This window comes from Abramis brama, assembly GCF_963993115.1.
Source record: "Abramis brama genome assembly, chromosome: 22".
NCBI classification, from domain to species: Eukaryota; Metazoa; Chordata; class Actinopteri; order Cypriniformes; family Leuciscidae; genus Abramis; species Abramis brama.
In genome coordinates this window covers 22,486,875-22,512,970 of record NC_139984.1, presented here as the reverse complement: position 1 = coordinate 22,512,970, position 26,096 = coordinate 22,486,875, and the positions used below count along the sequence as shown (strand labels likewise).

The window sequence follows — 26,096 nt, the reverse complement described above, 5'->3', positions numbered from 1 at the left end:
GTTATTTGGTGATTGTTTTGGAAACGCGTACAAAACATGGCAGACCTGCCAAAAGTAATACAAACACCAGGCCCGAGTCTGAGTAAAATAGAGTGAAAGAATTCGGCTAAACTCAATGCTCACATTCTACAACTCACACTTTGCCTCACTGCACACGACAATTACATTGAGCTTATTGTCCGTATTGAACCTAGTGGGGTGCAGTATTCTGATTGGCTGTCAATCAAATCAAGATTTAATCAATCAAAACTTTTTTTTAAAGTAAAACTTTTTTTCTTTTTTTAAGGGACATTCTTCCTCTTTGCTCAGTTTTGTACATAAATATTTGCCTCCTGTAACACACTTCTCAAAATAGTAACAGTGTATCTTAACATTACTGGGCACTTTGACAAAAAGATAAGGGAGATGATGTAGCTATAGAAAGATTGAATCTTAATTACACAAAATATTTCAGAATAAACTTTATTATATTTGTACATTGGTCCTCAATACAAACATGATCATGTACTGCCACTTTAAAGATAAATGTACACTCCAGATCATTTAAAAACTACTGCATAAATGCTTCATAACCTATGTAAATGAGAATTACTGACCAAGGAAATAGGAAAAATGATGACGAAAAATGCTCATATTGCATTAACTGTAATAAACTGCAACTGTGCCCTCTACATAATGCCGTGAAAAAAAAGAATTAAAAAAGACAATGGACCAAAAAAGTCCTGGTCAATAGGAGTCAAAATTCCTCAGAAAAGTAACATACAGATACACATCAGCATAGCACAAACATTATATTTAATTGCCTTTGAGGTTCACTTGTGCACCATATTTGACTTTAGACCTGAAGCCACAGCTATTTGTTTGCTTCCTGAGTTTTATACGTAATTTCTATTCAGATTCAGACACTTACAGTGGTTTCTACCACACACAATTTTAGAGTACCACCAAATGCTGAATTCAGCAAATTGCCTTAACTTTAATTCAATGGATTACCATTGTGAAACCATTATGGTACACTGCGGTTATGATAAGAAAATGATTTCACTTAAATTGACTTACCAATATCAACTGAATTTGAGTATTATAAGATCATGTAAGCATTAATTATGATGTAGAAAGACAGTAATTCCATTCTTGTTCTCACTGTAAATGTAAAATCCTTGAATCTCTTTTCAATCAGTATACTCTGGACCAGCCAGCAGCTCAATAAGAATCACTTCCATGACATTCTCTCCATTTCTTTGGGTGAGAGAGAGGAAGAAAGAGAAAGTTTGTTTAAATACATCACAATTCATCTGTCCGGAATGAGATTGACTAATTGAGACCACAATACCTCTGTTGAGATCGATAACTTTTGGAGAGGGATAGTTGTTTGCCTCTGCCCTTCCTTTCATTATGTTGTTCTTGTAGTCTAAAGAAAAAGAAAAAAACAAGGATTTCATTAATAAACGCTGATAAATCAGAATTATTAATATAGTATGTATGTCAGATGTGGGACACTCGGCTCTCAAAAAAGGATATTTCACTGTAAAATCCCTTTTTTTTAAACAATAATCAACCAATTAAAAAAGTACCATGTCAATGTAATCGTTGTTCTTGAGTAACTGTTCTGGTGATTTTGCAAGTATTAGAAAAAAAGATGATTTCTAAATGTTCTACTTCAGCTTTAAAGGTATAGTTCAACCAAAAAAGCTGTTAGGTTACCTATATTCATCAAAATATCTTTTGTATTCAGCAGATTCATACAGATTTGAAACAACTTGAGAGTGAGTAAATGATGAATTGAACTATGAACTATCCCTTTAAGTAAAACAGTTTGAAAAATTATGGAAAAAATGTGGTTGCGCTTACCCAGTCGCAAGTCTTCCTGATTGTAGGGCTGCAGTTCTGTGGCATCGAGCTCGATGGACGTCCTGCGACCACTTCAAAGTAAAACAAACGTTATGCTTTTCATGTATTAGCAAGTGTAAAATGATTATTGTGGGTCTTACTTTACTCAAAAGCACTGGAGAGGTTTAACAGTCTATTTTCAATTCTTACCACTCAGACCTTCGAACCTCAAACTCAAGCCCTGAAACAGACATTACATAAAAGGTCAAAAGAAATTTCAGTAAGATCCAAGCCTATAATCTCTACGGTATTCATTTTATTCAGGCAGTTTGACTAAAAAGCCACATTGGTTTCTTTTTCTTGTTTATAAAATCATCCGCATGATCCTACCTTTCTTTCTGCAGTGCCTCGTGGTCATAATGATGCCAATGAGCATTAAGAGAAGCAGCAGGAAGATTGCCAAGATGTAGCCCACTTGGTGCAGGAGATGAGTTTGATTCTCAGGCAGGATTACATTGAGGACGTGAGGTGCTTCCACCATGTTTGTATCTGCTCACCAAGGACAAAATGGGAACATGAGAGGACCAGATGTATGAGAACTCTTACATATCTGATATTAAAACACTTAATTATTGTATCCTGTACTAAGAGCCAAGAAACAAAGCAAAAAAGCCTAAATTACTTGTTTGTTTTTCCCTTTTCAACCAGGCTTGGCAGGCGAGAAGGGGAGAGGGACAAGGTTTCATGTCAGAATGGCCAAAACAGGCATAATGAGTTCCAGACCTGATGTCATGCCGCAGCAATGGAGAAAAAAAACACAAACCACCAGAACGGAAAGCGATAGTGCAGGCGGAGAGAAATACCACCACTTCATGGTCAGTCTGTCTGGAGACATTTTCCATTTATTTAGTGCCCCACAACAACAGGGAGAATTTAGTAATCTGCCACGGTCTCTGGGATTGCATGTCAGTAGTGCTCTCTCTTAAAACCAAATAAACCAAACAAGCTCACTGAATACTGTTGTTTGTGTGTTACACAGTATTGGGAATCTTGTTTTTGGCTTTAAGGGTTAGTTCACCCAAAAATGAAAATTATCCCATAATTCTAGGTGTATATGACTTTCTTCTTTCAGCCAAACACAATCGGAGTTATATTAAAAAAATATCCTGGCTCTTCCAAGCTTTATAATGGGAGTGAATAGTCACTGAGATTTTGAAGCCCAAAAAAGCGCATCCATCCATCATAAAAGGCTCCAGGGGGTTAAAAAAGGCCTTCTGAAGCGATGCGTTTTTGTAAGAAAAATATCCATAATCATAACTTGATCACTAGCTTTCGGTAACGTCCATACGAGCGTTTCCAGCGTATGACGTAGGATGTAGGAGTAGCGTAAGCTTGGGTGAGAGTAAACGCCTCTCGCGCTTCAAACAAATAGGGCTGGGCACCAAACTCAAGCTCCTCTGACATTTCTCTTTAAAAATTCTCATTTCAGAGACCAATGTTTTGTTTTGCTCTATCCTCTGCGCTTCCGTGTTCGTCAATACATCATGCGTCGGGTCAGAGTTCACTCTTCGGTCGTAACTAGACTCGCGTACGGAAGCCAGTGATTCTAGTTATGGATATTTTTCTTACAAAATCCATCACATCAGAAGGCCTTTATTAACCCAGTGGAGCAGTATGGATTACTTTTAAGATGGATGGATGTTCTTTTTCGGGCTTCAAAATCTCAGTTACTATTCACTCCCATTATAAGGCTTGAAAGAACTAGGATATTTTTTGTTCAAAACTCTGATTGTGTTTGGCTAAAAGAAAAAAGTCATTTACACCTAGGATGGCTTGAGGGTGAGTAAATTATGGGATCATTTTCATTTTTGGGTGAACTATCCCTTTAACAACACAAAAAACATCTTTACCCCAAAACTAACAGACATTATAGCCGCGTTTCCACCGCAGGAACTTTCCCCAGGAACTAGGAACTTTGGGCTGGTACTCGATGTGTTTACACCGCAGGAACCAGGGTCTAAATGAAGTTCCGGGTAAATATTTCCCCCTCCGATAGTCCCTGCTCACGAGGTAGTACTTTTTCAAAGTTCAGGAACTTTCAGGGGTGGGACTTGTGCGCTGCACAAGCTGATTGGTTGTGTTCACGCCGCATTTTGGTTGGATGACTCCACGCAGCATTTTATTTCTTTTTAACCTCCCTTTTTTTTAAAATCTATTGCGGTTCGTGTCGTGGCTTCATGCAGTAAGAGTTGCTGTTTGCAAATATGGAATTTAATAAAAAAAAACTGGTGGACTGGCGACGAGTTTCAGGCTTTATTTTGTGGAAGAGGAAACTTTCTGCGCGTTCGTCCCAGCCATCTCACGGTCAATGTCCGCAATAGCTGATAACATACAAATTTTATATCTAACGTTAGCATTACGAGCTTACTGAACACGCTTTATCAGTGCTCGTCTCTTTTCTGCCACAGCTTTTATTATTAAGTCATTATTTTACACATTGTCATCTATTGCAAGGCACTCCAAACCATGTTATAAATTTACTATAACAGGATTGAAATAGCGCTTTGAGGTTAGTAACAAACAACTATTTACAAGACTGTCACTATTTATGATTGATAGACGGGGTTCAGGCTTTTTTTAAGCGTATTTGCGAAAGAGGAAATTTTTGCGCGTTCGTCCCAGGCTCACAATAACTGATAACATACCGTACGTCGCATACGAGTTTTCTGAACACGCTTTAGTATCAGTGCTCGTCTATTTTGTTTTGTTAATTACCTCGTTAGTAAACCAATACATAACTGCAGCACAGTTTGAATCTCCTCCATACTTATTATAAACGTGGCGCTCAAAACTGATTACTGTCCGTCGCAGACTGGGAGGAGCAGTTGCGCGCAGTTTACCTTCCCGGTACTTTAGACCGCGGTGTAAACGCAGAAAGCAGCCGGTCTGGGGCAAAAAAAGTTCCTGGGACAAATTGTTCCGGGTAATTTCGGTGGAAACGCGGCTTATGATTGCTTCATGAATCAGTATGTCTCATTGGAATGAACAATGAGGAATTCAATGACATGCTAAGACTGATTATATTTGTGTAAAACTGAAGTGTTTAACATTTAAAAACACAACACAGAATACAACAAATTCACAAATCAGAGACTGACATTTTTGTACATTATTTATAGGACAGCCAAAAAGAACAACAACAAAAAAAAGTGGGGAGAAGTGGGATTGGGATGCAACATAAGCAAGATTCAAAAGCTGCATTCCAACTTCTGAGGCCCAGAATGCATCACAGCAGTGTGACAAAGGCTATCCCAATCCTTCGAATGCCGCCTACAAATGCGTTCTTCGTTTACAGGGCCCCGAAAAAAAGATAAACAAGTGGATCCTTCGCAGCCTAGCCTTTCCCAAAAGTCATCACAGTTAAATTGCTGCATATCCACCAACCTCTAGATGACAGCTAAAAAAATGTAAACGATTTTGATAAGGTTAAAAAAAATATTATTTAACATCCTTAAAAAGATCAATATTTAATTTAAGATATTTTAATTATATTGCTTATAATTATATATTTAATATTTAAAGGTATTTCATAAATGTTAAGTGAAATAAATAAATAAAAAATGACAAGTTAAAATCTTGTTAAATTATTGATATTTAATCTTTAAATATTGTCTTTAGTTAAAAAAAATTGCAAAATATGAACATTTGGTAATATTTACAAATATATATAGCCTATATATTTATTAAAAACATTTTTTTTATTTTTTTATTTAATTTAAGACTTACCAGAAGGTCAAATTCAGACAATACACTAAATCTATAAGATAGATGACTGGCATTGTGGCATCTTTTTCTACTTAAAGTGGGCTGGGGGATTTTTTTTTTTTTTTTACACTTTACAGACATAAGAAGATGTAATTCTAACACGGACCATTCCGCCTTTGTGCTTTCATGTTACATCTGGCCAGATGTTGTACAGATGTGGCTTTTCATGTCAGAGAAAAGCCCATTGCTAATACAAGATGGGGAATATTGTCTGAGCAATGATGGTAAAATCTGCAAACCCCAGGAGAAAGCAAGACGTTGCTGTGACCTTTTGTGGGGCTGTAATAGTTTATAAAGTGAGCTCAGCCATTGCTAAGCAGAGGAAATATGAAGCAGTCTTCCAATAAAACCTCCCCCACCTCCTTTATGACTTATTCACTACATTTCTGTTAAAAACATTCACTCGTACAAACTCATCTTTACAAGAGTTTTGTAACACAAGCGGCAGGGACAGAGCCAAAATGACTGGAGTGAGTCGGTCTGAACAAAGACTAAAGGACAAAGCCATTTTAAATAGCTCAAAAAAAGAAAAAACAGAGAAAGAGAGACGGAGAGATTGCAGACTTCCCACTGCAGACTGGAGAAGACCAAGCAGCAAAAAGTAAACAGAGAGAAAAGGGGAGGAAGTATAGCCCAGTTCTCAAGCAACATTCCTCCCCCAACCCCAAATATGCATGAAAAGGGAGGAGCAATGGAGCTGATCAGGAGAACCCAGACATACATGTTGAAAGCATACAAGCTAGGAAAAGGAAAAATGCTTTGTTTCTAAATTAATTTTCTTTAATTCCTTGATCTGGCATGCAACACAAAAGGAAATGATGCACAATTTTTTTTAGAAAATCATCGTGCAACCAGATCCAGATCCATGCAAACATACAACTTATGACCAAAAACAGAGGAAAAAAACACATAAAAGTGATCCATACAATGTGTGCATTATATTCCTGCGCAAAATATAAGTCTTTATTCACTGATAAACAATCACCTCAAATCTAGGTTTCTTCCAGATACAAAAATGGTCTGTCAACATCATAGACACCAAAATGGTCTTGGTTCAAAGCTATCATATGACTTCAGTAAGACTTGGAATATACTGCACAATTTGTATAGACTACTTTTATGGTGATTTTTATTGGATCTTGACAACCCTTGGTCACTTTAATGGCAGCAGCTGCATTACAATTCTTCGAAAACTAATAAATTAAAATAATTTACACCATACAGGTTTGGAACAAAATTAGTAAATAATGACAATTTAAAATAAAAAATCTTTGATATTTGAAACAATCTAAGGTGCAACAAATAAAATACTTAAATCGCATAGAAATATTCTCTTACTTGGGTCATCAGCAGGAAAGACAGGATGCGAAGGAGTTTTCGGTGCTTCAGTAGAGGAGCGCGCGGGAGGCAAGGGCTGGATAGAAGGCACGACGATCACCCTGAAGATTCGTCTTTCATGCAGGCCACAGTAGTGATGGTGAAGGTGGCAGGAATACAGGCCTTTATCAGAGGACTGAATGTTGTGGACGCTCAGGGAGAAATCCCCAATGGAGAAGGCATCAGTTGAGATGTTCATCTTATTCCGGAGAAAGAGCGGACCGTACTGCCGTTTCTCTCCAGAGGCATACATGTCGACGAGGCGGTCTGCTCGGTCACGGGTGACTCCAGGAGCCTGCCAGTCCCAGTGGACCACCTGCTGCTGGCCCTCGTCCCTCTGACTGTCCGTCCACAATTGTCTGCGGTTCACACACGGAAGCACTACACTCTTCCCCACCAGAACCACGATCACAGATTTATCGCCATCCCAGACACGCTTTTCCTTTCGAGCTGCAGAGATTGACATTATCAAATATATATGATTTTTCAAAGCTCAAGGTTGCATATCAGTGCAATACTGATAATCAGTGCTTTTTTCCGATGTTATACTTAAAATACTTCCTATTCCAGTTAATGCAGAAACAGTTACAACAAATACATTATCAGATTAATTTCCTCTGAAAAACATTGTGACTCTCTGGCACTTATTAAAACATTTGTTTAAAATTCGGGAAACATGTTTGGAATTCATCATTATTTTTGTACTCCATTGGAGGCGCAGAAATGACACGGAAGTATGGATGAATGCCTAGAAGTATGGAAGCCCATTTCCACCTCAAAGTAAAATATAAAAAAGGTGAAATAAAGCCACATTGTGAGATATAAGGTCATGTTGTGATATTAAAAAGTCACGTTGTGAAATGTAAAGTCACACTGCGAGATATAAAGTCAAATTGTGAGAAAAAAGTCACAATTATGAGATATAAAGTCACACTGCAAGATAGTCATAATTGTGACAGTCACATTGTAAAATATGAAGTCAGACTGTCAGATATAAAGTCACATTGTGAGATAAAAGGCATAATTGTGAGAAAAAGTCACATTGTGAGATACAAAGTCACACTGCGAGATATAGCCATGTTCTAATCTAAGATATAAAGTCACAACTGAGAAATAAAATGTCTCAAATGCATGAAATAAAGTCAGTTATGAGATGGAAAGTCGCAATCACTTTTGTTTATTTCTTAATTGTTTATTTTGAGGCAGATACAGGCTACCATTCTTGTGTTTTTCAGTATATAGATGTCTGGCTTATTCTCTTACGTGATTTAGTGACGTTGAGCTGGATTTGAATGGACTGGTGGACCTTGCAATAGTGGTGATGTAGGTTACAGGTATAGATACCTTTATCATTCACATCCACATCTGCACAAACAAAACAGCAACACAAGAATAGCAGGTATTAAATATCACGAGCGAAAGAATCAAAAGAGGGACATAGACATGGTCCAAAAAGATGAACCTACTATTAATAACTAGTGAGAAGTTTCCATTGCTGAAGGCATCTTTTGAAATAGTAATTCGGCCCCTGTTGTAGTCGTTGTACAAGCGCTCCGTTCCCCCTGAGAACATATCTAAAATGCGCTCCACAGTGTAATCGGGTTGGTTCTGGATCAGGTCCCAGTGCACGACGCGCTGGCGGTCCCGAAGGCGGTCCTGCCTCCAAACCATCCGCTGGTTATGACACGGAAGAACAACATCTGACCCGGCTGGAAGAGTAAGGTTCTTCGCCTCCACAACCACACTCGGCAGGCCGTTGTGTGCCCAGGCTAAAAAAGTACACATCCATTACATTGCTTTATTCATTTGGGTTTATATAAACAATACTGGAGCACTACTGTCAAATAATGTTCATGTTTTGTTGCTCACTCACCACATGGTAAGATCAAGGCAGTGCAGACTGAAATGAGAAAAAGAACACAAGCCTTAGAATTACTGATGGTAGAAGTCATATTTACTGAGATCATCTAAAGAGATCATCTAAATTTGTTGGCGTCTGCTCCAAATCACTATTTGCATCGATCAGGGCTCATATTGTGAATACAGACAAGTTAAAACTTAGTTCTTAAGCGTAAAAGACGTATTACTAAATGTTTTATTTGCTGCTATGCCAAAACAAAGACATTTTGCAGAAAAAGCAGCCCAGAGGATCCAATTCCCTCTCAGCAGTTACTGGCCTGTGACTCAGAAGAGAAATACTGATTCTCTGAAGGCCTCCGAACAACCACCACTAAAAGTACACAGCAAAAGTTGTCTAAGAAGAAAATAATCTATCTATCTATCTATCTATCTATATATATTATATATTTTTTCTGTCTGTCTGTCTGTCTATCTATCAAGAAATAGAAAAGGTCAATGACACAGCGATTCGTGAATTGCTAGTTTTGCAGTGTCTAAACAAGAAGACACAAGCAGCATTACACACTGATGTGTCTTGCCACATTAAAAGGGTACAATTAACTGAATACCTATGTCTAAACAGTGTTTCCCACAGGATTTTGTGAAACTGGTGGGTAGACAAAGAAAAAGTCTGTGCATTGACTTGTACCTGAACTTTAAAGTGGACTCAAACCTCTTTTTAGTTGTGATATAGTGTCTCAGTCTACATTACAGTACCACTACTAATAATAATATTCATATGACAGTAATAGTGATATATTGTAAAACAAAAGCACAATCAGTGATATATTAAACTCATTAAAGTTGTTTATTCCCAGGTCCAGTTTTACACTAAACAGAATCATCCCTTGTGTTGTGTTCAAAACCATATAACACTTGTGATGTTCCCGGTCAAAAAAACATTTGAGAAGTAGTTAAAGGCTACCCTTTGTGAACTAAGTCACTATGTTTCAGTCCAAACTAGTATTTTCGGGAAAAAGAAAATATTCTCCGGGTCAAAATGACCCAATAATCACTGCGGTCTAACATTCCCTGACAAACCAGAAAAGTAAAACATGTTGAAGTAGCCTAAAGGAACATCATCGTTTACTATTGCTGATGTTGCAGAATCACAGGCACTGACTCTTTCATGACTAATAAATATGACAGACTTTAGTCAGAGCTAACTCATAATTTAGCACAGCACACACTATGTTTAAATCAGATCAAGCTGCACAATTTAAAGAGATAGGGGGAGGGAGGGAGTTTACAAAGAGAGAAAAACAAAGCAAACGAAAATAATTTCATCTAAACAGTTCTGCCAGACATAACATACATTTTTGACCAAAAAATACATAAATAACCTGACAAAACAAAAAACGAAGAGTTGACAGGACGCACGAGACGTTCTGCAAGACTTAAAATAATAATGTAATAGATAAAATTGATGTACAATGAAGGATGCAACACAGAAGACAATATTCAATGTTGTGTAGGAAAATGTCGAAAGGGAAAAGTTCAAAGAAGTTAAATTAGTCAAAAAAATCGTTTAAACTACTTACTGAATGCCACTAGAAACATGTCCGAGAAGTTGAAGATAATTGTTAAATCTGTAGCGCGATGAAAGCGTGTTTTTTCAAAAGAACTGTCACCTCACCTCATGTGTTCGTCGACCAGCGACAGAAAACAAGCTTCTGCTCGTCTGGACCACTAACATGCGCCTCCTCCAGAATATTAAACATCATGAAATACTAAACTGTCTCACGTTACCTGCAAAAATTAGTTTAGTTTACACCGATTTGAACTGTTTTGCAAAAAAATCAAATGATATATATAATAAATATATAAACTATATAATATATAACTAGTAGTATATAATAATAGTTATATAATATATCTATATAAATTATATATAATAAATATATAAACCGAAGGCAGCATCATATCTACATAATAAAAATATATACGGGTAATAAAAATATCACACAAAAAATGAACTAATTTTTTTTTTTAAACGTTTTAGACATACAATTTTTGATATATAAAAGCAAATTTAAACAACTATTTAATTATATTGGCAGCATTTATGACCTCACATTACTTGGAATATTTGCACTTTAATTTATTTAAAAATATATTTAATACATATAACAAGTAGGCTACACTAAAATGCTATATAATAAATAAGTAATTATTAATAATAAATAAGTAAAATCCTGTAGTTAAATAAAATTTTATCTGAACATTTTAAGTCTTCAATACTTTTAAATTATTTTAGTAGTTGGTGTGAATGAGGCCTGTCCTGAGAATCAGAAAAATATTGCGAAAAATAAATAAAAAATAAGAATTTTATTTAATTTAATAAAATAAATACTACAGTAGACAAAGAGATGATTTTCTTCACCCTAGTGGTGACATGAGAATATGATTTAAAAAAAGGTAGATATGGAGATGATTTGCTTCACCCTAGTGGTGACTTGAGAATATACTGTACTGTGCAAAAGTCTTAATTAGGCATGTTATTATCCCCCCCCCCACCCCACCCCACCACAAAAAAATGGTTTTAAGTCAGTTATTTATATATTTTGCTGTAGAGTGTCAGTAGGAAATATCAATTTACATTTCCAAACATTCTTTTTGCCATTAATTGTAATAATCCAGTGAGATTTCTGTATGCACAAGGAGTCTAACAATCTGATCTGATCTCAACATCATCGAGTCCGTCTGTGATTACATGAAGAAACAGAAAAAACTGAGACAGACTAAATCCAGAAGAACTGCGGGAACGTCTCCAAGATGCTTGAAGAAACCTTCCTGCAAAGCTACCTGAAAAACTATGCGCAAGTGTACCTGGACAAAAGCCGCTTTAAACACAATATATTGATTTGAATTAGTTAATATAAGTTAAATCATAAATTCAATTTGTGATTTTATTTTTGAAAGTATTCTCACTTTACAGCATTTTAACACAAGTGCCAGTACTTTTCACAGTACTGTAGCTTTGCAGGAAGGTTTCTTCAAGCATCTTGGAGACGTTCCCGCAGTTCTTCTGGATTTAGTTTGTCTCAGTTTTTTGTTTCTTCATGTAATCACAGACGGACTCGATGATGGTGAGATCAGATCAGATTGTTAGACTCCTTGTGCATACAGAAATCTCACTGGATTATTACAATTAATGGCAAAAAGAATGTTTAGAAATGTAAACTGATATTTCCTACTGACACACTACAGCAAAAGATATAAATAACTGACTTAAAAACATTTTTTGGGGGGGATATTAACATGCCTAAGACTTTTGCACAGTTCTGTAGATTCTACAATAAACATTCAAACAAACAAAAAACACAGCTCAGAAAACGGATATGGGTTCTATTTGAGTCATTCACAAAAGGGGATATGAGCTCTTAAACAATGCACAACACAGAGAGGTGAGGCCTTTTTATTGCAGTAATAAGTACATATGCATGACGAGTCTGTGAATTTCAAGTCACTGTTTCGCTCCCGATGCAGTATTGATAGTCTGAATAGTATGAAAAAAGTCACAAATATTTAAAATGACACATTTGTTAATTACACATTTCTTTTAGACTGACTCGGTCTGACATAGACTTTGGGTGCTGTCCATTCATCTGGAGCTTTCTTCAGTCCAGCTCGCCTAACGATTCGGGAAAGATCTTTCTCAAACTTAGCCTGTAAAAAAAAAATGTTATGACATGCATTTATAATTAAAGCACTTGTTAATGTAAAATGACAACTCTAATATGTTACAGACATTAACTGTACAATTATAAACTAATTGCGCTATATACTATATATAAATATTTATTTTTTTTGCTAGCTAGATGTGTAACATAACTGACCTGTTTTTTCTTCCTCCTGACATCTCTCACCCTCCTCCTAAGGAACTTGGTCCGTTTAAGCAGCTTCTTGTATTTGTGCCTGTTCATCTTCCTTCGTCGGATCTCCAGCACATTCTTGCAGTTCAGTGGTGTTGCGCTTTCCCCATCCTCCAGTAATGGCAGCGCACACGGAGGCAGCACCATGGATTTTCCCACAATCTCACCTTCTTGCAGAGGCGGAGAAACCTCAAGCAATGGGGGGAGAGAGTAGCGCAGAGAAAGCCAGCTTTCCAAGGGTGAAACTGATAGTTTACGGGGCACAAGAACCTCCTCTAACTCTGGCTCAAGAGGTGTCCAGAGTTTGGGTGGAAGTTTGTTGTCAGCAGCTGAAGTGAAGCATCTATTTGTATAGTGAAGCGCTCTGAAACGGGTAGAACGACAGCGTTGAACAGCACTGCATAACACCTGGCTCTGGTTCTGCAATGAACCTGAAAAAAAGTATAGGACATTGTACAGCAATTATCTTTAAAAAAAAAAAATAATAATTGTTAATGGTACAAAATCTAATAAGCTTACCAGACACTTGGGAAAGCAGGTTCAGCCGTGAAACCACCCTTGGAAGAAACATGGTTTATAGTCCTATGGCTGTTGCACCCTCAAGAGCATCATGGACTGAAAATATACAAAATACACAGTTGTGTAGCTTCAAAATGAGTGTTTTTTCAACCACAGGCACTTTTATGTACCAAGGGTTGATTTTTACAGAATGTAACATTTTCTTTGCTGTATAAAGGTCACATTAAATCTTTAAAAACGTCTTTTTAAACAAAGCATTAAGTCATTTTTTTTACTGAGAATATACTACACTCTACTTAACACTATGCAGTTCACAGTGGAGGAAGGTCTTTCATTCAAACCAGTAGCAACTGTTAGCTGGCTTCATAGCTTAAAACGATAACTGTTAGTATCGCTGAAAAAAATGTAAGCAACAAAAAGCTAATAAGTATAAAGATACTAGGCAACTCTTATGATCGTTTAAAAGAAAAATCCCATCAGATTACATACCTCGCCAGTTCAAAATGTTCAATGTGACTCTATCTACTTCCGGTCCATTTAATTATTGTGGTTCCCCCTGCAACAAATGTAACCTCCAAATGGTTCCGACCTAGAGTCAAATCAGCTATTTCATTTAAGACTGTGTATTATCAAATCAGCACGGTTGTTTTGCTAAGCTTAAACAACATCACATCAAAACATGGTAAAATATGAACGGACATTTATCGTTGTTGTTGCTTAGCGTGGATAAAAACGAATGAAATATCCCAATATCCCAAATATCAGTAAAAAAACAAAACAAAAAAAACAATAATGGAAATTAGATTTGTTTAAAAAAAAAAAAAAAACATTTCTAAATCAATCTAGCATTTAAAATAAGACCGGGTCTCTTTCTGACATATTTCAGTTGTTTCTCCTAGGATGGCGTGGTTTCCCAACCATCTGAAAACGTAGAGTTGATCATAAATATGTGATATAGTTATTTCGTGCATGTCTAAGAGGACTTGTATCTTTAGTTATTGAGACTGTGCTGTTGTAGTTACTGATTCAATGTCAAACATGTCATCCTTTCTTTGTTTGTGAAAATAAAATTTGGTTAATTGAGATTAAAAAAAAGAATTAAGCAATTTTACCTCATTTTAAATGTATATGGGGGGGGGGGGGGGGTATATTTATTTACACTATAATGCAATATATATATATATATATATATATATATATATATATATATATATTGTATGTCTATACAATGCAATACAATCACAATGCAATACAATATTTATTAAAATATATTTTCATATATTCAAGAACATATCAATCATCAAACAACATCCTTGATGGATGTTTCTTGAATAAATATTGCCACTTGTTTTATATAGGCTTAAACATGAAACTCATTTCCTGTATAACTTAAGCTGGTGGCACCATATCACATTCCCTGCTTATGCAATACAAATGGTCTGTTGCATGCCCTGTCTTTGGTTGATCCAAAATGTAGTACTCTGAACATGAAGGTCGTGAACTGTCTGAACTCACTCAATCTGCAGGAATTTGGAACAGAATCAAAGACCAGGATATCTGAGTCAATTTATATTTTATATTCCCCTGGAGAGATAAACAACTTAGCTAATATTAGATCCATGCTGTCTCATATGTGAATATCTTAAGCCATAACAAGCCATGTTATGTCTTGCCAAGACTGCCTGTCATTAAAATGTGTGTGGCCAAATAAAAAAGGCATGTGACCAGAAACCCCCACAGAACTGTCATCACTGTAAAATAACTATACTTATCTTATAATAATCTTATTGTTTTTATAAGTCTTATATTTAGGAGTTTAAATTTAGTACATTAAATGTCCCTCATTAAAATAAGAATTGAAAGATAGAAAGACATTTAAATAAAATAAACAGATCAATGGATTACTGTAAGACAAAAAAAGTGCAGAAGTGGTGGTGATAGTTTCACTATCTGTAAAGGTAAATAAACATCTAGAATAACTAGTCCCACAGGATGTCTACATGAGTCTTCAATAAATATTTACTGTCAACCTTTAACATGAAAACAATAGAGAACTTTAGTTGTTTTTCTATAGGGGGTTTATTATTAACCAGTGGGTATCTTCAATAAGATGATGATAGTCTTTAAGTTGTGTGTGTGTGTGTGTGTGTGTGTGTGTGTGCGTGCGTGCGTGCGTGTGTGTGTGTGTGTGTGTGTGTGCTTTTTTTCTTCTTCTTTTTTTTTTGCCAAGACAGCATAATTTACAAACATGCCAGTGTCAACAACCCTCAAGACCCACTTATCAGTGCATAGTTAAAAGGTGAGTGTTTAGAATGTTGTACCTCCCTCCCCTCACACACCCCCTCTTCTCATAGGCTGCTCTACTCGAAGCAGGTTGTCTGTCCAACTTTTTTACATGCCAGAGTACTGGACATGGTATCACATTCACTCCAAAATTAACTAAATATTTAGCAGGAGTCTCCACCATTTTAGCTTGTCTATTTAGGCATTTGGTGTTTTACATAACATATTCCATCACATATTTATGCTGATTCCTTTTCTGATTTTTCAGTGGCTGATCAACAAGCATGTGTTTTCTTATTATGTAATATTTCTTCATTTTGAAGAACTGAAGGTTAGGTGATTATTACTTCTATTTTATGTAACTGAATAACTTCATGTGCTGCATTCAGCTGTCAATAATTTGCTGAAATTTTAAATAGCCAAATAGACATTATTTCAAAAGTTTACAACTTATATGGCTCGTTGACACCCAAGTGGTTATTATATAAACATTTTAATGTCACCTGTCTAGGTAGGCTATTTAAAAAAAACAAAAACAAAAAAACACTGATAACAGCCACAACCTTTAGATTATAATACAATAAAATATAATAGAATGATAAATTGCAATTATATCCACAATACGTTTTAAATGCAAATACTAAAAAACTAAATAAAAATATATTCAATAAATAAAATTATTGACCGTGTGAATTTTTCCGTGTTTAAACGTTTAGATATATTGTATCACGATACGCATGATATTATGCAGGTTCATTTTACAGTTTTTTTATATATATATATATATAGTTTTGTTTGTGGATGGGCCGATTGCGTGACGTAATGGACGACACCCCTGTCCAGCCCCTATGACGTGTTCAGGGTACTTCTCAGGTTCGTCGTTATCCGGGTTTAAAGCTAGAAAAGCCGGTGGCGGAGCATCATCAGGCCGCTGGCCCAAGCGACTACATTTATTTTGTTTTTATTTAAAGTCTAACGTTTTGTGAGGTGTAATGGCTCTTTGAAATGGCGCAGAAAGATACGTTGTTACATCTCTTCGCAGGGGGGTGAGTGTAAAGGACTCTTTTTTTTTTTTATCCATATGAAAACGAGGATGACGGTTGCTGGATGGTCGAAAGCAATTTTAAGCGGACTGCAGTGGTTTTTACTGAATGTCACACTCATATCAAAAGAGAAAGACCGTGTGTCTACTATTAATATCTCCTTTGACGAGTTTAAATGAAGACAGCTCTTGTTAGCTTTTAGCTAGCGGTGAAACTAACATTAGCCAGGGCAGCATCCAGTCACGCGACCGACGTGTTTTAGATTAAACGTTACATTTAAATACGCGAGCAGGTTTAGTGCTCAAGTCACAACAATATAATATATAATAATAATTTTACTAACTGTTGTAAAATGATGCCTGAATGGTTAAAACTTTATTTCGGTCTAGGCTGTCAAAGACACAGTGAATGCGTTACGTAATTGTGTCGTTATACACGAGACGAGAACATCTCTCGCGAGCTCTTCATGTGCTGCTATTAAAATATGAAATATGTACATGTGCCCGGGGAGTGTAGATTTAGGAAATAAAGAATTAAATGATCGTTATTGCAGAGCTATTTTGCTTTAGCAACCTTTGAATAATCAAATAGAAGCGCCTTACTTTACATGAAAACATCCAAGGTGAAGGTCATTCCGCTATTATTTTCGTCCTACAACAAACCCGTATTTAATATCAGTGCTCATCTACTACTCCTGTACGACTGATATTGATTTATTGTTATTTTGTCTTTGTGTATGTGTCACACTTTCTCAATAGCATGAGAACGTGTGAGAATCGTCTGTTTTGTGCGCATTTAAATGCGTTGCGTTTGCGCAGGCTGTTCAATGTCACTTGCTCTTGGTAAAATGTGGCTGTGGAAGTGCTTGGCTCTTTCAAGGACAGAGAGATTCATACCCATGTCAAGCATGTATGTATATTAGAGCCATGAACGTGTGACAGCTATTTAAAAGGACAATTCAAGTGCACGTGTTTGCTGGATCTCCAAAAGTATCCAGCTGCAGAACCACAGCTGCAGGGAAACGCTTTACAACATGTTACACATTTATATATATATATTTTTTTTTAAAAGCTGTCTAGTTGTAGCCTATATCATTGAACAAACCACATATATGATGCCACTTATAATCTCTGTTATTTAGCCTAACTGAAGAATAAGTTAATAATTTAAGTGCCTGTTAAAGATTTAACAAAATTGAGCTCAATTACACATTAATTCAGGGGACTTGTTTTGAAGGACACAGACATCTGTGTGTTTGTTTTATGCAAACAGCTATACCACGTAATGAGCATTATGTAATCATGCCCCAAGCTTTGTTTGTCTGTTATAAAAACATTTCCCTTGGTGTTCTGCGAGCTGGATCACTTTATGATAAGGCAAGCTGTGCAGAGGAGACTTGCATCAATGCTGGGCTTAACGCTTTTGTTGAGGACGTCTGTCCTTGAAACTGAATGTGCTTCTCAGACAGATTTGTGGTTAATCTGTCCCTTACTTTCTGTACTGAGGTCAGAGGCATTGTGCTCTTCACATGCCCTGTACTTCTCCTGCACATCCCGTGACATCTGTCAACATGTTGTGACTTCTCCGAAACATGATCTGTGATGAGAATTTATTTGCCTTGAGTCTCACTAGAAATAAACAAGCTACACATTAGGGGCTGGATTCACAAAAATCTTCTTAAGTTAAGAAATTTTTTGGGAATACAAAATATTCGTATAATTTTTTCTTAAGTTAGAAAATAAGAAGAAATTGGTAGTTAAGAAGAATTTTATTCTTAAGAATGTTTCGTGAATCCGGCCCCAGGTTATTAAGTACAATTGCTGTGCACATTTTTTTGTTTTTGTGTTTGAAATGGTCTTGCAGGTTGGACTGGATTTTTTCCCTTGCTTTTTTGGTTGGCTTCTTCTTTTATTTCTCATTTGTTTACATGCTCAGGCTCATCTGAGTTTTCTATGTTTTAGAGCCAGGGTAATATATATCACACATGGTTCATACAAGGTGCTTGAAGTACTTGAATTTGACTTTTTGAAATTTAAGTCCTAGAAAACCCTTGAAAACAGCCATATTTAGGTGCTTGAAAAGTGCTTGAATTATTGAAAAACAATATATGTGAAATTAGTGTTTAATTTTATTGATAAAACAATCTTTTCGCGCAAAATTAATGCTGCAGCCGTTCTGATATAGATATAGAGCCATTTCGAATGGCTATGAACGTGATATTTCTCTTATAAATATCCAAGTATGATACAGCTTTCATTCTTCAGGTCAATCATATATTCATGAGAAGAAGAAAAATCAGTTTGAATAAGGAAATGGATATCTTTGTCTTTAGTATCCTTTACCAAAATCATTGCATGTGCTTCACTTTATTTGTACCATTTTGTTTTATTGGTTTTAGTTACCTTTTCTTTTTTTATCTAAAGGTAATAAAGATTAGTACCAAAAAAGTAGTGCTTAAAGTCCTTTAAAGTCCTGGAATTTCCTTTGACAGTACCTGTAGGAACCCTGATCACAGTGCAGAGCTCCAGTTGTTTAACTTTGTAATGTGAATCCCGATCAATGCCACATGCGTCACATTGTGTCATTTTGATTAAGTTCAGTTTGTTTTCCTTGACCTCACTTTTATACTCTTGACTCTTACAACAGCCCGAAAGGTTGTCCGCAAGTGTTGCTGACATGCACACACATATTTGCGTCTAAAGTTTAGTTTGAACTGGATTTGTTGCCTCAAACAGCAAGTGTAACTGCAGGTTTTATAACATTTTGTAATTTCAGAAGTTGATTTTGTCTCTGTATCTAATCTGGAGGCCCTCAACCTTTTTTGGTCCACAACCCAACCCAATTTTTATTTTCCCAAATTCTTTTGAACTTACATTATTTAAACATTTTTATTATATATTATAGATATCTGAATAAATATACAGTACCGTTCAAAAGGTTGGAGTGGGTACAATTTTTAAAAATGTTTTTGAAAGTAGTCTCTTATGCTCGCTACTGCTGCATTTGTTTAATCAAAAGAATTAAAAATGACTATTTAAAGAAGTTTTCTATTTGAATATATTTTAAAATGTATTTTTTTTTCTGTGATTTCAAAGCTGAATTTTCAGCATCATTACTCCAGTCTTCAGTGTCACATGATCCTTCAGAAATCATTCTAATATCAATCAAGAAAACATTTCTTCTCATCTATATTAAGAACAATTGTGCTGCATAATTATGTGGAAACCATGATTTTTCTGATTTTTCGAAGATTACTTGATGGGTAGAAAGTTAAAAAGAAAATGTATTTGAAATAGAAATCTTTTGTATCATTATAAGTGAAGAAAAAAATCTTACTTTTATATAGAACCAGCAGTCACAGTTGTTTTGCTTTATTTACAGATGTGGTGGAACTGTAGGTGCCATCATGACCTGTCCCCTGGAGGTGTTAAAAACCAGACTACAGTCATCTGGCCTCACCCTCAGACCTGTTTTCCAGGTCCATTTAGGCACATTCAACGGTGCTGGTGTCATTAGACCGGGACCTGTCACCCCTGGCTTGCTACAGGTGTTACGGTAAGCAAGAAAGTACAAACAATATGACATCGTCATCCACCCCGAACATGAATGTGCCTGAGAGTAGATCCGGATCCTCTGTGGGGTGCATTTAGCTCTGGATTTGATCTTCTACATGAAAGCAGATTAAAGCAACTCTTATCCTGCTGTTAGCTGCTACTGTTGATGATGATGAGGGGGTGTTTAACTGCCAGTTGCTGACGGCCTTATGTAAAGGCAGAAGAGCTCATAAGTGTTCTCTGTGAACGTCTATTTTGGGTAGTCAGGCAAAGCATGGCTCTCAGGAACCAGCACTGTCACATGATGCCTTCTTGCTGTGCTCGAATTACTACACGCAAACATGTCCCTGACTAAGTGTCTCTGAGGAATGTATGGGTCTACGTGACTCCAATATGTAGTGACATTTCAATTTACTTGAACAGGTTCAATATCTACCTTGGGAAAAATGACACCATGTCTGTCCTTTTATTCTTCACGAGGAAGCATTTGCCTTGTGAATCATTCTTCATTGTTTTCAGTCAAGTGATGAAGTAAATATACAATGTTTGAATGTTTTTCCTTGTAGGAAGTGACTTCAGGAAAGCGATTTAGCAATAAATGTGATTCACTACTGTCTACATTCATTCAGTATTTAGCTGCTAAGGAGGGTTTGGTGTCATGGGTGGATCATAAAGGAAATTAATATGGAAAAAAAGGTGTCACTAGTTTTGCAGCAGTGTTCTAAACAAGCTGTGTAACTGGATTGTAAACTGATCTTGTGTAATCTGACTGGAATAATAATAATAAAAATGAGTGTTATTTGTCTACATTTAATCTCTCTACACTCATCAGGTCGATTCTAGAGAAAGAGGGACCAAAATCTCTCTTCAGAGGATTGGGTCCAAATCTGGTTGGTGTTGCACCCTCAAGGTAATGGTTCAATTCAGTTTTGTGAAAATCAAGATTAAGAATTTAGTGTCATGGTTAAATTTGATCAAAGTTAACCTGTAGAGTGGATTTCCTTCCCAGTCAGCCTCAGAGGTCATTTAAATATAAACGTCTTCTGTTTCCTGGTACGAGACTGTCCAGTAGTAAAATGAACATGTGAAATGTCAGTACTGTGTTTGCCGCAATGGATTAGTGACATGAATATTGACAAGTCATAAAATAATAACGATACAGTTTATGACCAAGTGCAGACTTTTTGTTGGATACTATCTAGTAGTAATTTTTTTTTTTTTTTTTTTTTTTACAAAAACATATTATTTTTGAAAAGATAACAAGTAATTAAATCCTTGTTGTTTTATTCTTAAGCTAGTTTAAAAAGTGACTAATTTCTTAAATTATATTATTAGTATTCTGAGAATTTTATTTATTATAAAAATATTTTTCTTCATAACAGTAACCATACCTTTGCTTTTTTCCATTTTCATTTTGAATTAGGAAAAGTTGGTGTTAAGAACTTTATTATAATAATAATAATATAATAATTTTTTATTTAAAATATAATGGTATAAGAATTTCTACATAACAATAACCATACCTTTCCTTGTAGCTTTCACTTTGAATTAGGAAAAGGTTGTGTTAAGATAAGATAAAGTGACACAATTCACAGTAGTAGTATTAATAATAAATTATAATTTATTATTATTGAGAATTTTTCTCAGGAACAATAGCCATACTTTTCCCATTCTAGCCCACTTAATTAGATTCAAATCACTATTACTTCTAAGCAGGTTAGAAATATTTTTTTCACGCTTGCATACTGCTGTTATTGTTTAGTCATCGTGTCCCACAGTCATCATGGCAGTAGGTCTGGGTGCTTATTCAGCTCTTTGTGCGGTCTGTTCCAGACATTCAGCAAAGAGAATGGACTGCACTTTCAGGAACTCTCACTGCAAGCTGTTTGGCTAGATAAAACATTGGCAGCCTTTCATTGTGAATTTCCCACCTTCATATTAAAAGGAACTTTGCAGCATCATGCATGGCGAGAGGAAGCATATGGGGCGTTGAGTTCAACAGTATAAAGTGTTGATGTACTATTTCTGTTCTTCCTCAGGGCAATTTATTTTGCTGCTTATTCGAAGTCAAAAGAGACATTCAATGGCATCTTTGTGCCGAACAGTGGAGTTGTCCACATGTCCTCAGCAGGCTTTGCAGGTGAGGCCTTAAGGTTTTTAAGGAACATTTATGCAATATTGCCCATAGCGTTTCCCAGAACTTGAGAGGGAAATTTATGCAACCGTTTGATGCTTACAAAGAAAAGTTAATGTTTGGATCCCTAATTGCCTTGTTTTCCTTTCAGCATTCATCACAAACTCCCTGATGAATCCCATCTGGATGGTCAAAACAAGAATGCAGCTTGAGAGGAAGTATGTTAATGCTGTAGTTTCACCCTTCTTTACTCTCTCCAGGGAACTTGCATGAGGGCATGACACATTATCTGTATTAGATCCTTGAGTTGTGGCCCATTTGCATGTGAGATGTAACGCATCCCCAGATACTGTGAGGATAATGAGTTTTTAGGATGGGATGTACAACCCATTAGCACAGTCTTGATGATAAGCATGTGATCCAATCTGCTACAGTACAAATATCCACCTTGACGCACCAGTCGAGGCTTAGCAGGCATGTTCTATATCTGTGCTATAAAGAGTGCCGGCCGTCGGCTGCTAGGGTCAGATGGGAGAATTATATCAGGTGGTGCACTGAAAATAGTCTGCCATTTAATTTTCCCTTCCACCCTACACACAAACCACATTATGCAATGCAAAAAAATAAATAACAAGTGAACGTTATAAAGTCTTTGACTTTTGATAAAGTCTTTAGTATTCATGCTAGATCAATGCCTAAACTAAGTTTTAAAATCAGAACCTTAGAGTTAATCATGTTAAATTCTAGAATCCATTTCTTCCTGATCACCTGACCGTCTGTCTCTTTGTTCTCCAGGGCACGTGGGGAGAAGAAAATGAACGCATTACAATGTGCACGGTATGTGTACAAGACAGAGGGCATACGAGGTTTTTACCGGGGCCTGACGGCGTCGTACGCCGGCATCTCGGAGACAATGATCTGCTTCCTCATTTATGAGACGTTGAAGAAGTACCTAGCGCAGAGTCGATTCACCACTCCTGCCACCGACACAGAAAAAGGGGCTTCAGATTTCCTGGGCCTGATGTTTGCTGCTGCATTTGCCAAGGGTTGCGCCTCCTGCATAGCTTATCCACATGGTAGGTTGTTATTACCTATCAGCCAGTCTATGTCTAAATATATACATAGATTGCTTCCTCTGTAGCAGTGGTTCCCAAACTAAACAACCACTAAACAAGTATGTGAGGTGACAGGGTTCGCAAACAAAATGCTGAGTTTTTCCCGTTCATTTCATTCTACCCCACCTTAAAATAACATTAAAACCGAGCATGTATTTCTTACTGTGTAAAAACAGGAAAATGGTGGTGTCGTAAAAGGTCAAATACATGACGTCCAATCAAATTACCCCATCTTTTGCGCTCAAAACTGACTGCATCCACACAAGCAGTGTGCATATGATGGGTTGCATGCAAAGTATAGCAAATCATTCTACATTACTGCCGTTCTCAACAATGTACTATTGTAAAAGTGGGGTTTTAGCACTTACTAGAATGAAGAACAAATATAGACACAAACTGTGCATAGAGATCGATTTAAGACTCAAATGCTCTTTGATACAAAAACATACACTGTGTGAGTTCTTGTTTTTAATGTTAATAATATATTAAACAAGCAAGAATGCATTTTTCCTGAATAGCCACAAGATTGCAAAAGACATTGATTTTATATGTTCAAAAAACAGTTCAAGAACATAAAAAGGTAATATTAAGTGACTTAAGTGTATTGTCAATATTGTTTGCTACGAATGTTAATATTTTGCAACAAAATAATAGTTCCAATGAAAGCAAAGTCTCCAAGCAACACACTGCAGTGTTTTGTTAGTGAATGAATCTGCAGCCTTGAAGGAATCAGTAGAGTTAATGATTCAATGACCCATTCATAAATACAGCCACTTGCTTTGTTACTGAATGAATGAATGACTCGATGACTCACTCATTAAAACAGTGACTTGCCACCACCTACTGGCGGTTTTAGTTTGATATTTCAAAGTATCACTTCGTTTTTACCATAATTTCACATTTCTCTGAACTTTTTCATTTAAAACATTATCTCATATCATTGTGTGTGGGTGGGTGTGTGTGTGTGGGTGGGTGTGTGTGTGGCACCACAGTTTCCACAAAAATATTAAGCAGCACAACTGTGATATTGAAGACTGTAGTATTGATGCTGAAAATTCAGCTTTGCCATCACAGGAGTGAATAAAACTTTACAATATATATATATTGTATGCATACATATATGCACACCGTATACAATTTAAAATTGATGTATTTTTGATCAAATAAATGCAGTCTTGGCGAGCACAAGAGACTTCCTTTTTATATTTAAAAAAAAATACATTTATAGAAATCCTTATAGAAATATATATATATAAATGTATATATATGTAATAACATTTTCAGGAAAACTGATTTCTCATTACCGTAATGAAAAGAATTTGCTAAAACTTTTACCTCTCCTTCGCACTTTTAATGACCATCCTTTCCTGGTGTTTCTTCCAGAGGTCATTCGGACAAGACTCCGAGAAGAGGGAAGCAAATACAAGTACTTCTTTCAGACGGCGCGGCTTGTGGCGGTGGAAGAGGGCTACGCTGCTTTTTACAGAGGACTCATTCCACAGCTTATCAGACAGATCCCCAACACAGCCATAGTGCTGTCCACATATGAGCTCATTGTCCATCTGCTGGGTGAACCCTCCAAATGAACCTGCACACAACAAGCACACAAAAAATACTTTTGACCTGCAGCTAACGTGAACAGAATAGAATCCATCGTGGATGGGGATTTTCTTTTGAATTACCCAAAGACTTTAAACAACTTTTTTATTTTTAAATTGAATGCTTGTTATCGGAACTGTTTTGCTTGTTTGTGTGTTATGTAAGTGGCGCATATTGCATAGCTCTTTGTGTATACTGTATCAGTGTACAGAAAAGGTCATCTGAATATACAAATAGTGCTTTAAGTTAACTAAATTATTCTTATTATAAGTAGCAGTGTTTTGTTGCAGTCCTTTGAATTCTTTGGATCTAGGATATGGTACATGTCCAAGGGTTTTGTAGTTACTCATTGGTGGATCCGGTTTTTATGTTCTTTGAAGGAATGGAAATGATACTGAAATGAGGGCATAGAATAACGTTTTAGGAGCCGACATGCTCACGTTGCAATATTTTTGTAATGCTTTCCTGCTTCGTGACACCTGGTAGCATTCTGGAGTTTGACCAATTAATTCCATTTCACCTATTTACTAGAAATGTTTCATCTGTTTACTGTACGATAGGTTGTTCAACTTTTACAGAGAAGGAGGGCCTTGATGCATATGCTACTACTGTTGGTTTAATTAAATTATGAGATTATTAAATTGTTTTATTTTTTGTTTTTGTTGGAAATGCATAGTTGAAATAAATGCACCTTCTTAAAGTCTGTTGGGATGAGTTTATGAGTGTTAGCAAGAATTTGAAAATGACAGAAAGAGTCAATCCCAGCTGTTTACTTGAAGCAACATGAGGTTACAAAACAAGCACATGATCTTTGAGCCTACTAGTAGTAGGTGTCTTATCTCTTGTGCCACAATGCTGTACACAAAGTGAGAGGCGCTTATGAATCATTTGTAATTTGGAAAAGAATGATCAAGTCATGTCAACGTTCGTGCTTTTAAGCATGTAATCATATGTTAAATACGACTGAACTTGTGATTACTGATACGATACTAAAATTTAGACAAAATTTTAAGGTGACTGAAAAATGAGAATACACTGTTTAT

General features: G+C 36.2%; 3 protein-coding genes across 5 annotated transcripts; 1 reads left to right on the top strand and 2 right to left on the bottom strand.

Annotated features, from left to right (window-relative positions):
• Positions 1–438: 438 nt before the first annotated feature.
• mxra8b (matrix-remodelling associated 8b) lies at positions 439–10,632 on the bottom strand. The gene is made up of 10 exons (XM_084098877.1): positions 10,473–10,632; positions 8,906–8,932; positions 8,499–8,801; positions 8,296–8,397; positions 6,994–7,482; positions 2,221–2,379; positions 2,041–2,071; positions 1,852–1,922; positions 1,334–1,411; positions 439–1,239 (listed from the first exon to the last, which is right to left on the bottom strand). Exons 1-10 carry the CDS (start codon positions 10,489–10,491, stop codon positions 1,214–1,216), a joined length of 1,305 nt encoding a protein of 434 aa, XP_083955003.1. The 5' UTR covers positions 10,492–10,632; the 3' UTR covers positions 439–1,213.
• Positions 10,633–12,333: 1,701 nt separating this feature from the next.
• Positions 12,334–17,502, bottom strand: aurkaip1 (aurora kinase A interacting protein 1). Of its 3 annotated transcripts, XM_084098875.1 has the most exons (5): positions 13,815–13,859; positions 13,622–13,719; positions 13,326–13,421; positions 12,771–13,237; positions 12,334–12,600 (listed from the first exon to the last, which is right to left on the bottom strand). In XM_084098875.1, exons 3-5 carry the CDS (start codon positions 13,375–13,377, stop codon positions 12,481–12,483), a joined length of 639 nt encoding a protein of 212 aa, XP_083955001.1. In that variant the 5' UTR covers positions 13,378–13,421; positions 13,622–13,719; positions 13,815–13,859; the 3' UTR covers positions 12,334–12,480. The 3 variants fall into 3 exon arrangements, with proteins under 3 accessions (XP_083955001.1, XP_083955002.1, XP_083955000.1); XM_084098876.1 differs by lacking the exons at positions 13,622–13,719; positions 13,815–13,859 and adding an exon at positions 17,254–17,502; XM_084098874.1 differs by lacking the exon at positions 13,622–13,719 and having other exon boundaries at positions 13,815–13,914.
• On the top strand, positions 16,491–25,756 carry slc25a33 (solute carrier family 25 member 33). Its single transcript, XM_084098873.1, has 7 exons — positions 16,491–16,654; positions 20,033–20,206; positions 21,038–21,115; positions 22,245–22,345; positions 22,491–22,557; positions 23,135–23,415; positions 24,838–25,756. The coding sequence occupies exons 1-7, from the start codon at positions 16,614–16,616 to the stop codon at positions 25,038–25,040; spliced, it is 945 nt and encodes a 314-aa protein (XP_083954999.1). The 5' UTR covers positions 16,491–16,613; the 3' UTR covers positions 25,041–25,756.
• The last annotated feature ends 340 nt before the right edge of the window (positions 25,757–26,096 follow it).